At 43.4% G+C, this 16,438-nt stretch overlaps 1 protein-coding gene across 3 annotated transcripts in view; it reads left to right on the top strand.

Annotated features, from left to right (window-relative positions):
- Nucleotides 1-16,438, top strand: part of LOC137347431 (uncharacterized) — a 76,677-nt gene that overhangs the window by 43,120 nt on the left and 17,119 nt on the right. For all 3 annotated transcript variants that reach the window (XR_010968960.1, XR_010968961.1, XM_068011874.1), the window contains exons 4-5: nt 2,964-3,134; nt 10,629-10,833. Coding sequence is in view for 1 of the 3 variants with exons in the window: in XM_068011874.1 (XP_067867975.1) it covers nt 2,964-3,134; nt 10,629-10,833 (376 nt within the window). In the remaining 2 variants the exon portion in view is untranslated. The remainder of the gene's footprint in view (nt 1-2,963; nt 3,135-10,628; nt 10,834-16,438) is intronic.

Raw genomic sequence — 16,438 nt, 5'->3', positions numbered from 1 at the left:
AGCACTGGAGAAGTACCATCAGAGGTGCCTTTGCAAGTTCTCTAAGAAGGCCAGTCCAACAGCAGTGTCCTTTCCCAAGCATCATGGTGCTAATCACCCAAAACCAGCTCTGCTGGATGGAATAAAAACAAGAAATGCTGGAAATACTCAGCAGGTCTGGCAGCATCTGTGGAGAGAGAAGCAGAGTTAATGTTTCAGGTCAGTGACCCTTCTTCAGAACTGGCAAATATTAGAAATGTAAAAGGTTATAAGCAAGGAAAGCGGAGGTGGGGCAAGAGATAACAAAGGAGAAGGCGTAGATAGGACAAGGTCACAGAATAGCTGACCAGAAGGTCGTGGAGCAAAGGCAAACAATATGTTAATGGTGTTTTGAAAGACAAAGCATTAGTACAGATAGGGTGTTAACGGACTGAAGATTGAACAGCCGCAAGTACAAACATGAAAAAAAAACAGTGGGTAAGCAAACTGAACAAACTAAGATGAAATAAAATAAAACAAACACAAAAAAAAACATTTAAAAAAGGAAAAAGAAAAAAATAACTAAAAATAAAAGTAAAATGGGGGGCCCGTCATGCTCTGAAATTACTGAACTCAATGTTCAGTCCGGCAGGCTGTAGTGTGCCTAATTGGTAAATGAGATGCTGTTCCTCGAGCTTGCATTGATGTTCACTGGAACACTGCAGCAAGCCCAGGACAGAGATGTGAGCATGAGAGCAGGGGGGAGTGTTGAACTGGCAAGCAACCAGAAGCTCGGGGTCCTGCTTGCGGACTGAGCGGAGGTGTTCCGCAAAGCAGTTACCCAGTCTGCGTTTGGTCTCCCCAATGCAGAGGAGACCACATTGTGAGCAGCGAATACAGTATACTACATTGAAACAAGTACAAGTAAATCGCTGCTTCACCTAAAAGGAGTGTTTGGGGCCTGGGATAGTGAGGAGAGAGGAGGTAAATGGGCAGGTATTACACCTCCTGCGATTGCAGGGGAAGGTGCCATGGGAAGGGGACGAGGTGGTGGGGGTAATGGAGGAGTGGACCAGGGTGTCGCGGAGGGAAAGATCCCTTCGGAATGCTGACAGGGAAGGGAGGGGAAGATGCATTTGGTAGCGGCATCACGCTGGAGGTGGCAGAAATGGCGGAGGATGATCCTTTGGATATGCAGGCTGTTGGAGTGGAAAGTGAGGACAAGGGGAACCCTGTCGCGGTTCTGGGAGGGAGGGGAAGGGTTGAGGGTAGAGGTGCGGGAAATGGTCCGGACAGGGTTGAGGGCCCTGTCAACCACAGTTGTGGGGAATCCTCAGTTGAGGAAAAAGGAAGGCATATCAGAAGCGCTGTCATGGAAGGTAGCATCATCAGAGCAGATGCATCGGAGACGGAGAAACTGGGAGAATGGAATGGAGTCCTTACAGGAGGCAGGGTGTGAGGAACTGTAGTTGAGGTAGCTGTGGGAGTCGGTGGGCTTATAATGGATATTAGTAGACAGCCTATGCCCAGAGATGGAGATAGAGAAGTCGAGGAAGGGAAGTGTCGGAGATGGACCATGTAAAGGTGAGAGAAGGGTGGAAATTGGAAGCAAAGTTGATAAAGTCTTCCAGTTCGGGGCGGGAGCAGGAAACAGCACCGATACAGTCATCATGTACCGGAAAAAGAGTTGGGGGAGGGGGCCTGAGTAGGACTGGAACAAGGAATGTTGGACATATCCCACAATAAGACAGGCATAACTAGGACCCATGCGGGTACCCATAGCAACACCTTGTACTTGAAGGAAGTGAGTGGAGTTGAAGGAGAAGTTGTTCAATGTGGGAACAAGTTCAGCCAGGTGGAGGAGGGTGGTGGTGGATGGGGACTGGTTGGGCTTCTGTTCAAGGAAGAAGCGGAGAGCCCTCAAACTGTCCTGGTGGGGGATAGAGGTGTAGAGAGATTGGATGACATGTAGAGAGATTCGACTGCTGGATGGACCATGTTGTTCACATGCCTGACAGCAGACTCCCGAAGCAGCTGTTCTACTCAGAATTTGTTCATGGAAGGAGACACCCAGGAGGACAGCAGAAACGTTTTAGAGATGTCCTCAGAGCATCCCTGAAGAGATCAAACATCCCCATCGACTCATGGAGACTCATTGGCTTGTGACTGTCTTAGATGGGGAAAGCTGATTCAGGAAGGCATCATACACCTCGAGGGACTTTGTTGGGAACATGCAGAGGAGAAGTTGATGCGTCAAAGTGAGCGCACAAACCTCCAAACTACTCATCTACATGACCCTTAAAGCACTGCCTGCCCCTCATGGGGCAAAGTCTGCAGATCACACATTGGACCTATCGGCCATCTCAGAACCCATCAAAACTGAGTGGAAGCAAGTCATCCTCAATTCCAAGGGACTGCCTAAGAAGAAGATATTAAACTAAATGCTGAATTCCCTACCCAGTGGCTCTGATAGCAAGTTCCTGCTCAGAAAGGTTCAAGCCCAATCTAGACTTAAGCCCTTTTTATGGATATGATAGGCCAGTGAAACTGCCTGCCACAAAATTCCAGAGCTCAGTGCATGAAAATCAATGTCCAGAATATCTCACATACAATTATATTACAAAATATAAATTATTTTTTCTAATGATGCACATGAGTCTCTTCCTCAAAAGGCTGTCTTTGAATAGATAGATTCTTGATAAGCAAGGGGGTGGAAGGTTATTGGGAGTAGGCAGAAATGTGGAGTAATCAGTTCAGCCATGAACTTATTAAATGGCGGAGCATGCCCAAAGGTCTGAGTGGCCTACTCCTTCTCCTATTCATACGTTCGTATGAGTTAGGGGGGTGAAGTCCAAAAACTTGGCACTCTAATAGTCAGCAGATGGATTCCGTCAATCAGTATTTAGATTATAGGGCAGTCTGATGCTTTACCTTGATGATAAACATTTAATACAGTTTTTCTTCTCTTGGTTTCTTTCTCTTCCTTACCCAACTTCCAAATGCAGCATATGGAACAAAATGTGGCCTTCTGGAGCGAACAAACAGCAGACCATCTTCATGCCGTAACCCTACGTTCATAAAGAATGAATCACAAATCAGGGGACTCGATAGTCAAAGTTTAGACGATGAACTAGAAACAATTATTCAGCAGATTATTGATGAGCAGAATGTTATGAGTATGTATAATCATTCAAAAATTTGTCGAAGTGAATTAATTTGTGTCTAAATTTAAAAGGTGAGTGAAAACAAATCATATTTCTTTCAATGGTCCTGAACATGTATACTAACCATAGGATTTCCCAGTAATCAACTGCAACGTATTTCTCAGTTGCATTTGCAGTATTGCAACCCAGGAATAGAACTGTCAGTGATTGATTTGTACTGAGAGTGGAGACGAGATCCTTGGTACAAGAATCAGTCAGACCATTATTATCCAGCCTGTGGATCGGAGAGAGAGAAATAACAAAAATCAGGGTAAATCCCCAGTGTTTATTAATTATTGATGCTTTAAAGTGAATATCATCACTTACCAATAACAAGGAGCTTATTGGTGCTTAGCATCTGTTGCTAATGTTGGCACAACAACAGCATGGAAGTTAAGTTGAAAAAAAACCTCAAACTTTATACTGTACAGCTTTTTTAAAATCTGTGATTAAAAGACTGATCATTCCAGGTATCCTTTTGTTTTTTATAGAGCTTACACCACAGATAAAATATCCTGTTGAAAAACTTCATACTATGTCTTGATAAAGACCTTGCAATTACATCATTATTGTTCATCCTGTTGCATGAATATCAAAATGCAACAAAGACACTGCGTGTGCCAACAAGGATGTAAATATGTTGAAAGAAGTTCAGAGAAGGTTTACTAGACTAATACCTGGAATGGGTGGGTTGTCTTATGAGGAAAGGTTGGACACACTAGGCTTGTATCTGCTGGAGTTTAGGAGATAAGAGGCAACTTGAGTGAAACATATAAGATCCTGCGGGGTCTTGACAGGGTGGATGTGAGAAGGATATTTCCCCTTGTGGGAGAATCTAGAACTAGGGTCAATATTTAAAAATAAGGGGTCGCCCATTTAAGACAGAGATGAGGAGAATTTATTTCTCTCAGAGGGTCGTGAGTCTTTGGAACCCTCTTCCTCAAAAGGCAGTGGAAGCAGAGTCCTTTAATATTTTTAAGGCAAAGGGAGATGGATTCTTGATAAGCAAGGGGATGAAAGGTTATCAGGGGTAGGTGGGAATGTGGAGTCGGGGTTACAGTCTGATCAGCCATGATCTTATTGAATGATGGAGCAGGCTCGACCATATGTTCGTATGTCAGGGGCTGCTTGAACATTTGCTGCCAATAGAGGGAACAGACGAAAGTATAAAACAGTACAGTATGTTACCAAATACTAACTTGAGTCAATCAAGGATTACACTCACAATTGCTATCTTGCTGGAAATATATGCATGTGGACATCAGGTCAGGGCAGGATCAGCTAGTACTGTGAAACCCCTAATCTCTGATTCCCAGCTTGACCGGTGCTTGAGGGGAATGTGGTTCAGAGATACGGTAAGCCTACAGCACGGTAGTGCCATTTCTGTAACGTATGCTCCTTTTAATCACAGCTTCCCACTTAGAGCAAAGGATCCGTAAATTTATCCTAAAATCTCATGGTGATGTGACAATTAAAAGTTGCCTGAGCTTCATTCTCAAGGAGTAGGTCAAGTGATCTCGCTCAAATAAATTGCTGCCTTATAGTCACTTCCTATTATACTTTATTTCTGTCTTCACAATCATTCATGTTGACATTTCATATTAAACACTTTCCCCATCCCTGACCATTTATACTAGCTATAAGTGTGATTAGATTGTATTTCACACAAGCTGGGCTCAAATTTTGTAACAAAAACATATGAGAATGTTATTAATGATAAAATATTCTCATAGCAGTGGATTTAAGCAACTTATTTTTTGTTATGAAAACCTGAACTGAGTTACATTCAAAAAATAATTTCTGCACCAACTTCTACTTTTGCAATATCCTGTAAAACAACCAAATCCTTCTGGTCAACATTTTCAAATTTAAAATGTCATGATTTACTTTTCTACTGCTAAATTTTATCATTGCTTTTTATTTTGAGTGTACAGAACACTCCAGCCTTTGCAGTATTACTTTACAAAATGAAAATCATATTTTAGTCCAGTATCGTAATTATTATCCTCAAAAAGTTGAAGTTGGATTTTATATAAATGCTTTAATATAATTGATTTTGGAGTACTTGATGCTGATGCTCAGTCTAAGCAGTGGAAATACTTCGCATCCCTCATTCTTGAGTATTAAAATCACCCTAAGTTCTCCCGATAACTTGGTGGATTTACACAGTGACTACTTGAGCCATACAGACCAAGAAAGTCCTGGGTTTGATCTCCACGCTGTAATGAGTTGGCTGATCTCTGGCAACATTGGGGCACAGCAATTGTCTCCAGTACCCCATTTTAGGGAGCGGAAACACAAGGATTTCACTTAGGATTGCCGTCTTGCTGGAAATATGTGCATATGGACATCAGGCGGTCAGGGCAGGATCAACCTGTACTGTGAAACCCCTGTGACCTAATAATTGTTGATGCACACTCAGTGCTCACATTTGAATAATAGCCATGTGAGGGTAACAGTATCCAGAGAATTATACCTAGCAAGGATTGAGCTTATTGAGAAGGGAGAAGAAAGAAATATAAGAAGCGTTCCAAAGAGAAATGTTTTAAAAAGATAACATTTCCCATTACCTGTTAATTGGATGACTATGAAGATGCTTTCACAGTTTACTAGTGTAACAGAAATAAGCATTTGAGTATTTATGGTATTACAGAAAATAAAATGGGATATTTTAGTAAGTAAAATAAAGAATATTTTAAATAAAAACAAAATGCTGGAAATGCTCAGCAGGTCTGGCAGCATCTGTGGAGAGAGAAACAGTCAACGTTTTAGGTCTGTGACCTTTCATCAGAACTTTTATTTTAGATTTTCAGCATCTGCAGTATTTTGCTTTTTTATTTCAGATTTCCAGCATCCACAGTTTTTTTTCTTTTGTAAGAATATTTTAAAATGTCTCAGATAAATAAGTTGTGGAGAAGCATTTATTCCTGTCATATCATGCAAGCAATTCCATTTCAGTCAGTTCAGAATTGTATTTTTTCCTAGGTTTTTAGCTAATATCTTAAACAGTACTAGTGCTATAGATAGTGCACTGATTGCACTAGAGAGACCATTCTTCCAGTATTTCAACATATACAAAGAGTAATTACAGGATTTCCAATATAGGGACATAATTAAAAGTGTACAAATCCTCAGACACCTACTTGAAAACACATTCACTGATCAAGTATTCCAAATCTGCCCAAAAATAAAGCTGTTAAAGACCAAAAAATTGCTGTCCAGCGATAGTTTTATGTCATTTTTTAATCAAATTACAGACAATCTATTCATTAGTTCTATCTACTTCCTTTAATTTAACCACATTTAAAGGTGTTTTTAATCAGATGAATCTGAATAATAAATTGCTTGACTTCAGGATATAAATTACATTTTATACAATATATGTTGCTGAGATAGCACGAGACACATGGATTAGCTCATGGTTATGAAGTACAGAATTTGTTCCACACATGTGCGATAACAATCCAATTGAAGTTCTTTCTGACGTTCTGCTCAGAGAAGTATTCACCCTCCCCATCAGTGAGTGTCTTTGGTAACCCCCACCCTAAAATTATTCTGGATTCCTGGCATCATACAACTGACTCAAAACAAAATTACAGAAGCCACAACAAATTAATACAAAAATAATCTGGAGTAGATCAGTTGGAGGGGAAATTAGCCGCAATTTCTGTACCTTTTTTTCTATTCAGTCACTGGATGTGGGAGTCACTAGCAAAGCCAATATTTATTGCCCATACCGAATTGTCCGTGAGAAGGTGGCAGTAAGCCACCTTCTTGAACCACTGCAGTCTGTGTGGTGAAGGTACTCCCACAGTTTTGTTTAGGAGTTCCAGGATTTTCACCCAGCGACAATGAAGAAATGGCCTAGATTTCTAAGTCAGGATGGTGTGTATGACTTGGAGTGGAAGTTGTAGGTGCTGTCCTGTTCCTTCGGGTGACAGAAGTTGTGGGTTTGGGAGGTGCTGTTGAAAAAGCCAGGGCAAGTTACTGCAGTGCACCTTGTAAATAGTACATACTGCAGCCACAGAATGCTGGTAGTAGAGAGAGTGAATGTTTAAGGTAGTGGATAGGGTGCCAATCAAGTGGGCTGCTTTGTCCTGGATGTTGTCGACTTCTTGAGTGTTATTGGAGATGCATTCATATAGGCAAGTGAAGAGTATTCCAATACACTCCCGACTTTAGCTTTGTGGATGATGGAAAGCCTTTTGGAAGTTAGGAGGTGAGCCATTTGCCACAGAATACCCAGCCAGTATTTATGTTCCTGGTCCAGTTAAGTTTCTGGTCAATGATAAGCTGTTGATAATGGAGGATTTGAAAATGGTATAGCCTTTGAATGTCAATGAGATGTGGTTAGTGTCTCTCTTGTTGGAGATTGTCATCGTACGGCATGAATATTACCTGTCACTTACCAGTCCAAGCCTGAACGTTGTCCAGGTATTACTGCATGCGGGCAAGAACGGCTTCATTATCTGAGGTGTTTAAAGTAGAACTGAACACTGCAATCATCAGAAAATGTCCACACTTTTGATCTTATAATGGAGGCTAGGTCATTGATGAAGATGGTTGGGCCTAGAACATTGCTCTGAGGAATTCCAGCAGCTATGCCCTGGGGCTGAGATGATTGGCCTCCAACAATCAAAACCATCTTTCTTTGTGAACCAGTGGAAAATTTTCCCTTTGATTTCAATGGACTTCAGTTTTACTAATGTTCCTTGATGCCACGTTCATTCAAATGCTACCTTGATGTCAAGGGCAGTCGTATCATTTCACCTCTGAAATTCAGCTCTTTTGTCCATACTTGGACCAAGTCTGTAATGAGGTTTGGAGCTAAGTGGTCTTGGCGACATCCAGCTGATCATTGGTGGGCAGGTTATTGGTGAGTAAGTTCAGTATGATATCATTGTCCACAATCCCTTCCATCACTTTTCTGGTGATTGAGAATAGGCTGATGGGGCAGTAACTGGCCAAATTGGATTTGTTTTGCTTTATGGATAGGCCATACCTGGACAATTTTTCACTTTGTTGGATAGATGCCAATGTTGTAGCTATACTGGAATGGCTTGTCTAGAGGCTTGGCTAGTTCTAGAGCACAGGTTTTCAGTACCTTTTACTGTGTCCAATGCGCTCAGCCATTTATTGATATTACTTGGAGTGAATCAAATTGACTGAAGACTGTTTTCTGTGATGGTGGGGAGGTTAGTAAAAGGCTGAGATGGATCATTCATTTGGCACTTCTGGCTTAAGATGATTGCAAATGCTTCAGCCTTGTCTATCCAGTGACGCCAGCTGGAAAGTGGACAAGTGACATTGGGTGAAGACTGAATCAGGCTCACTTGTGATACTTCTCATTGTTTGATTTCCTATTGACGTTCATTATCTAGTGTCACATATGAAGACTGGGCACTTGAGCAAGATACCAGAGGGCTGGCGTACCTGCCCCACCAGCATTTCAAGATGTGCCTTCAGGGAAGGAGAAAATTGGAAATAAACTTCTAACAGGTTGGGAAAAATGACACATCTGGAGTATTGTGTTTGGTTCTGAGCACCAAACCTTAGGGAAGATATATATGCCTTGGAGGGGCTACTGCATATGCTTACTAGAATGTTACCAAGGCTTAAAGGGTTAAATTATGAGGTCCGGTTGCATCAACTTGGGTTATGTTCTCTTGAGTTTAGAATGTTGAGGGGTTTTAATTTGAGCGTTTCAAATTATAAAGGAATTGGATAGAGAGATTCAGAGAAGCTGTTTCCTCTGGTGGGGAATTCTAGAATAAGGGGTATAATCTTCACATTAGCACTCCATTCAGGATTTAAATCAGGAAACAATTTTACACACAAAAGATAGTGAAAATGTGAAATTCTCTTCTCCAAAATGCTGGGTCAATTGAAATTTTCAAGACTGAGATCAACAGATTATTATTAGGTAAGGATATTGAGATATATGGATCAAAGGCACTAAATGGAGATGCAGTACTATCAGCCATAATCTGATTGAATGCTTGAACAGGCTCAAGGAGCTGAATGAAAACAAAATACTGCGGATGCTGGAAATCTGAAATAAAAACAAGAAATGCTGGAACCACTCAGCAGGTCTGGCAGCATCTGTGGAAAGAGAAGCAGAGTTAACGTTTCAGGTCAGTGACCCTTCATCGGAACTGACAAATATTAGAAAAGTCACAGGTTATAAGCAAGTGAGGTGGGGGTGGGGCAAGAGATAGCAAAGGAGGTCTAGATTGGACCAGGCCACATAGCTGATCAAAAGGTCACAGAGCAAAGGCAAACAATATGTTAATGATGTGTTGAAAGACAAAGCATTAGTACAGATTAGCTGTTAATACACTGAATATTGAACAGCAGCAAGTGCAAACCTGAAAAAAAACAGTGGGTAAGCAAACTGAACAAACTAAGATGAAATGAAAAAAAATGCAAAAAAAAAAGATTGTAAAAAATGTAAAAAAGAATGTTAAAAAAAAGAAAGAAAAAAATAACTAAAAATGAAAGTAAAATGGGGGGGCTGTCATGCTCTGAAATTATTGAACTCAATGTTCAGTCCGGCAGGCTGTAGTGTACCTAATCGGTAGATGAGATGCTGTTCCTCGAGCTTGCATTGATATTCACTGGAACACTGCAGCAATCCCAGGACAGAGATGTGAGCATGAGAGCAGGGGGGAGTGTTGAAATGGCAAGCAACCAGAAGCTCAGGGTCCTGCTTGCGGACTGAGCGGAGATGTTCCGCAAAGCGGTCACCCAGTCTGCGCTTGGTCTCCCCAATGCAGAGGAGACCACACTGTGAGCAGCGAATACAGTATACTACATTGAAAGAAGTACAAGTAAATCGCTGCTTCACCTAAAAGGAGTGTTTGGGGCCTGGGATAGTGAGGAGAGAGGAGGTAAATGGGCAGGTATTACACCTCCTGTGATTGCAGGGGAAGGTGCCATGGGACGGGGACGAGGTGGTGGGGGTAATGGAGGAGTGGACCAGGGTGTCGCGGAGGGAACAATCCCTTCGGAATGCTGACAGGGGAAGGGAGGGGAAGATGCGACTGGTAGTGGCATCACGCTGGAGGTGGCGGAAATGGCAGAGGATGATCCTTTGGATATGGAGGCTGGTGGGGTGAAAAGTGAGGACAAGCTGAATACTCCTTTCCTCTGATGACCATTTGGAAATTGCTTGATTCTTTTCACCAACTGAAGAAACATATTCTAGGATTCACTACCCTTACCTCTTGAAATTTGAGTGGGGTAGTCCTGAAAATTCAAAAGTAGAAATCAGACTTTCATTTAGTATGACTGAATAGGTAGAATTAATGAATTAGATACCTCTTGTTTGATCACCAGTGGTTTACAGCACAACTCCTGCTTTGATGTCTAATATAATCCTTTAACCTCTTATTTTCTTACATGAAGGAAGAATCTATAGTTCTGTGAGTGTAGATCAAAATTTATATTTTGGTTCAATTTTAATAGGAGAAGATAATATAAGTACTAACCATGATGCTGAAGACCATCTTTCAAGGAAAGAAGTTGTGGTGGAAACACCCTGTGAAATTGCTGCTTCATCTGTGATTCATGATTCAGAATTTCAGCAGACTGAAGTAAATGTCCGAGAAACACTTCACCTTTACCTGCCTACCCATGACATTCAAGAAGAGGAGGAGTTCACAACCACAGGGTAAATCCTATTATGTTATATCAACAAGTATTTTTTGCAAAGAAAGAACTCGCCTTTCATGTCCCCAGAATGTCTCAAAGTGCTTCACAGCTAATTAAGCACTTTTGAAGTATATTTACTCTTGTAATGTAGGGTAACACGGCAGCCAACTTGCTCACAGCTAGGTCCCACAAACTAATAAAACAAGTGACCAGATAATCTGTTTTAGTTAAGTTGGTTGAGGGATAAATGTTGGCCTGGAAACTGGGAGTATTCCCCTGCTCTTCTACAAATAATGCCATGGGAGCTTCTATGTCCAACTGACAGATGGATCCTTGGTTTAACCTTTCATCTGACAGTTGACATCTCTGACAGTACACCACTCCCTCAGCATTGCAATGAAGTAATCCTTCATGAGACATAGCTACATATTATACTTGTCATTATAGTGTTCTTTAACCTTGCTCACCAGGGTCACTTTTTAAACTTACTGGTGAGTATATTCCACATTTATAACAATGTTTTATTTTCTACATGATATGCTATTACTGAAAATATCTATTACATTTCATGGTAAATATTGAGGTCATGCATCCACTGCCAATACATTTGGTGGTACAACACATTGATGCAAATGCACAAATGTGCTCCCCATACAGGAAAATACATCTTTACAGTTGTATAGACGAAAAGTATTTTGTTTTGTAAGTGTAGTTTAAAGGCCTAGATTAAAAACAAAGTTCCTTGTTGAGGTACTGCCCCTACTTTATGGTCATTTGTATTATGATTAATAATGCATTGAAATATCTCAAGCAAAATTGAAGGAGTGAAAGTTCAAACATAACTCATTAGTCTACATATTGTGAATTCCAATTATGTGTTACATTTTGAACAACCACCTAATATAATTTATCACTAGGGGTGAGGTAAATGCATCTTCCAGTATACTTCCTGCATTTGCACCATTTAAACACAAGGGACACTTGTTAAATCCAGGCATATTCAGCATTTAATTATCGCGGGTGAGTGGGGTATCTGAATCGTTCCTGAAGTTAATTACAGCAGAACCAATATGGCATATCTAGATTGACTCATTTAGTTTGTCAAAATGCAGTCACAGCTTGTTGATCAGACCAGTTTTGTTAGAATCCAAATTACTGGATAAACAAAACTTACACATTTTTGATTCATTGAATCCAGTATTGTGATCAAAAACAAGTTGCAAAATGGGTACAAGATATTATTCTATAGTGTAGAGGTGGTGATGTATGTGTTGAGGACTTATGTTCAATTGATTGCATAAATGTGATCAGCTTTGTTGTTGAAGACGGAGTACATTACCTTACTGTGCAACAGCCCCAACAAACAAATTTCTCTGCAGCACCTGTGGAAGAGCCTGTCACTCCAGAATTGGCCTTTATAGCCACTCCAGGCGCTGCTTCACAAACCACTGACCACCTCCAGGCGCGTATCCATTGTCTCTCGAGATAAGGAGGCCCAAAAGAAAGAAAGAAAAGAACATTACCTTACTGGTTACCAAAACAATTAAATGGCAAATAACATTTTGGAAGATTTTTTGTCAAATATTCTGCAAGGTTTCTATATGTTAAATCTATTTGCGCAGACAATTTCTGTTAAGTGTTTACTTGCTTTTATCAGGTTAATCAGGGCCCTGATTTTTAAGTGGGGGATGGGAATGGAGCTTGTGATAATAGAAGTGGTCGATGGGCCCATAAGTTTGGGAGATGTGGAGGCCTGGCCAATTTTAATGAGAAAGCCATATTTCCGTAAGGCTCCCTGGATAGTTAATGCATCGGTGGGTGTCCTGCCCAAATTACGCAATTTCCAGCAGCAATCCCAGCCGCGACTTAAAGAGCAGGATTTTCGGGACCCACCGGGGACGGGTACAGAGGTGGACAGGGCCCGAAAATACCAGCCCTGGCCGGCATGCCGGTTTCCTGATCCTGTTCCCGGCTGGCAGGGCTACCCAACCCATGAGGTGGGTAGCCAGTTAAGCTCATTAAGAGTCTTGTTAACTGCAATTAAAGGAGGCCAACTGGGATTTTTCAGTTGGCCTCCAGTTTCCTGAACCAGTGGAGGGCTGTTTAACTGCCTGGAGGTGGGCACCCAGCAGCAGGCTGGGGTGGGGGTTGGAGGAGGGTGGCCAATGCTCCAGGCAGGCCCCCCAACCTGCCACAGTGATAGCCTGGCTGTAGGAACCATTTTTTACTTAAAGTTTCAAAAAGTTGGTGAGAGGACGCCTCTATGTTAAAGCTTCCTCTGTTACTTACCCTCTACTACAGCATGCTCCTCTCAAGCAGGAAGGCCTCTGATTGGCCCTCCAGCTTCGAGAGCCCACCCACTGCCTTTAATTAAACAGGGAACCTATCTGCATGCCAATTAAGGAGGTGCCTCCGTGAAAAATCCCAAAGAGTGACTGTTTTGGGACCCAGAAATCCAGCCCAGACCGTCAGTGCTCCACCTTCAAGGGATGCTGCATTCAGCCAGGACTCAAATCTGAGTAAGTATAAATCACTGGTCGAAAGTTCAGTGCTAAGAGAGGTGTGGGGCCCGCAGATTCTCTGTTACCACATTGGAGGTGATGCCAGCTGAGGCGAGGGCCAGAAGAGATGTGTTATTCCTATCAAGTGGTAAATTAAACCTGGTGCCACCGCTAAGAAGGCATGGGTGGCAGAGAAAGTCAGCAGCAGGAATCTGATGCTGAGGACCTGGATCCAGTGTTCAAAGCAACTCAATTACCTCAGGAAAGGTCAGTACAACTTCTTCTTTACTGATCCCTTGCAATGCATCTACTTTCATTCCCTCTTGGCCCTCCTACGCCATTCATATCCGCATTCCTGTCTCACTTTCCTCGCCACCAATCACAAAGTCCACACTGTTCCATCTATCACCCTCACACCTAAAAAATGCTTACCTCCCAATTCCTCCTTTCACTGCTGCTACTAATGCCATTCTCATCTTGCCACCTCCAAGTTTCTCAACCTTCCCTTCCTGTTGGCAAACCGTCTCAATTTACACTTTAACTACTTATTGCAAATGCTTGACATCCCCACTCCCATAATGTCTTCCTGATTTTCCATTTAACCAATGCACTACATCCCGAAGAAGCACACAACCTGGCTCGCCACCGATAACGCTGTCCTATCTTTTTTGCAGGAGAAGAGAGTACAAAATAGTAGGGAGAGCCAGGACCATGGAAAGACCATGCCAATATTTGGGAGTGACCCCGGCTGAGGTGGAAGTGGTAGAGATGACCTATGTAATTCAGGCAAACATTGGTGATGGTGAGGTTAGCAGCTCAACCAAGCAAAGTGACTGATTTAACCTTAAACCCCTTCATTTCGCAAAACCAACTGCACCTTCAGCTGACTTAACACCTCACTTCAACCATAGTCAAGTGTTTTACATGCTAATTTACATTTCTTTTTATTACCATTACTCACTCTACACCCTTCTTTCCTCCAGATCCTTTGCATTAAGAACACAAACCATTGCCGACAAAGGAAGAAGGCTCCTCAGAGGAACTAATCCCTCCTGAGGATGCACTGTCTAACGTTGCATCCATTGCAGGCACCAGTGCAGTGACTGCCGCATCAAGTAGCCTTGTTAGTGAGGTAGATGATCCTGCACCCTGTGAGTCTCATAGCACATGAACCAAAGCAGATAGTGGTGGCAGGGGCAGCAAAGGAGAATACGCGCCAGAGGATGCCATCCTCTCCAAGTTCTGTTCAGTAGGACAGAGGTGTGGAGCTCTGGGATCCAGCCTTGAAAAGGAAGATACTGGAGGCCCGACAAATGTGTGAGGTATTGTCAATCTTGCCAGGTACCTTCTTCACTCTGGCAGTGAGGATGGAGATGTCCACTTCCACCATGTGCGGGGTGCTATCATTGGGGTTGCCCTTCTGCAATCTACAGTGGAGCTTGTGGTCTACTCCAGGGCGCTGCAGCCAGTAGGAGTCACTAAGCCTTTCAAACCTGATAGAGGCTGAAAAGTCTGTTCCGCTTTAAAGAAGTTGGGGGACAGAGTAAATCAGGGCTTCCAAAACGTGGAACATTCTGCCACCCGACCAATCAATAGGGCTGATGAACCACAGCCTCATGGGAGGGAGGTTGGTGATATAGAGATAATAAGTGTTGACCTCTTTCACGATGTTGTCTTATCTCCTTGGCAAAGTACCTTTGAAAGAGCAGAAAACATTTGCTGTGATATGGCACAACTCTTGTAGTGAAATCTCCAGTATTTTCAATGAAGACCAAACATCAATTTAAAGCACAGAGATTTGGGGCCAAATTTTATTTTTGAGATGCCAGTCCTGCCGTCAGGACCGGAACCTGGCATGAGGCATGTCGGAGGCAGGAGCGGCCGGCCGCACGCGATTCAGCGGCGGCCGGCCAATTAAGTCTAATGAGCCTTGACACCGGACCAATTGTGTGGTCAGTGTTGGGCTTGGAGGCATGGATGCCAGGTGACATCTCTGCATGTGCCGCCACGATTGTTCAAGGGCTGCCAGCCCTTCATGAGTTCTGCACTGTAAAGGCCTGGGAGAGGAGGCGGTGTTTGCAGAAACTGAAGGGATGGCTAAGAGGAAACCCTGGGCGGACCCACACTTCTCCAATGTGCTTCCCTGCAGGTGCTTTTACAGGTTGCAAGGGAGGGCAGGGGCATATGTTCCCGAGGTTCAGGAGGAGAAGACCTGGGAGCCAAACCAAGCAGTCCAGCTCAAGATCGCAGAGGAGGTCAGCAGCCATGGGGTCACACCACACACATGGATGCAGTGCCGCAAATGGCTCAATGCCCTCATCCGGGCTGCAAAAGTGAGTACATCTTAATGCCTTCATCTTGTTCGGCCTTTCAGCTGGCAAAGTAGGATGGTGCTTTCGGAGGAGAAGGATCAACTGCCCCCAGACATGAGCAAAGGGTCTGGGAATGCAAGCTGGTGAGGTGGCCCTCAAAAGAGGCCCCTTGCCACAGTGCAATCTCTCAAGGTCCCTGGAAAGGGGACACATGCAGGAGGCATCTGTGTGCCCCCAACAGTAGTGGCTGGACTGCCAGAAGCCTTTGTGTTGAGATTGATGTCGCTGGAGGACCAACAGCTCCCTTCCTTCTATCTGTAGGAGAAGATAGTGCACAGTCAGAGAGCGCGGGCCAAGAACAGCAGTGGGCTCCCATTCTGCACATCGTAACACCAATGGAAGAGAAGGCCATGGAGCTGGCTGGACCACAGGATGGCCAGAGCATCACGGACGGAGAGGCTCAGGGGCACCTTCCCAAGACAGTGAGTAAGATCGCCATGGGGCAGAAGGCTGCATCTGCACCGATGGAGCCATGCTGCTCATCAGGCATCCAGTGCCCACAGGGGTTTGCATTCATAGGGGTCTGTGCTATGGCAGGAGGGCAGGGCCTTGACCCTTACATATCTTTGTTCTCTCATTTACAGGTCAAGCAGTGCCACGTCAGACAGCCTCTGAATCTGCAGGGGAGCTTGCCACCTCTGAACGGGAGGTAGGAGGAAGGAGCCTCAGAGGGCACTTCATACTCCTGCATCCTCCACCAGTGCAGATACTCGCACCTCAGTGGATTTGCGTTCAAGTTTAGATCTGGGCA

Source organism: Heterodontus francisci, chromosome 32 (assembly GCF_036365525.1).
Source record: "Heterodontus francisci isolate sHetFra1 chromosome 32, sHetFra1.hap1, whole genome shotgun sequence".
NCBI lineage: Eukaryota > Metazoa > Chordata > Chondrichthyes > Heterodontiformes > Heterodontidae > Heterodontus > Heterodontus francisci.
Note: the sequence above shows the minus strand (reverse complement) of the source record. Positions and strands in the feature narration are given on the sequence as shown.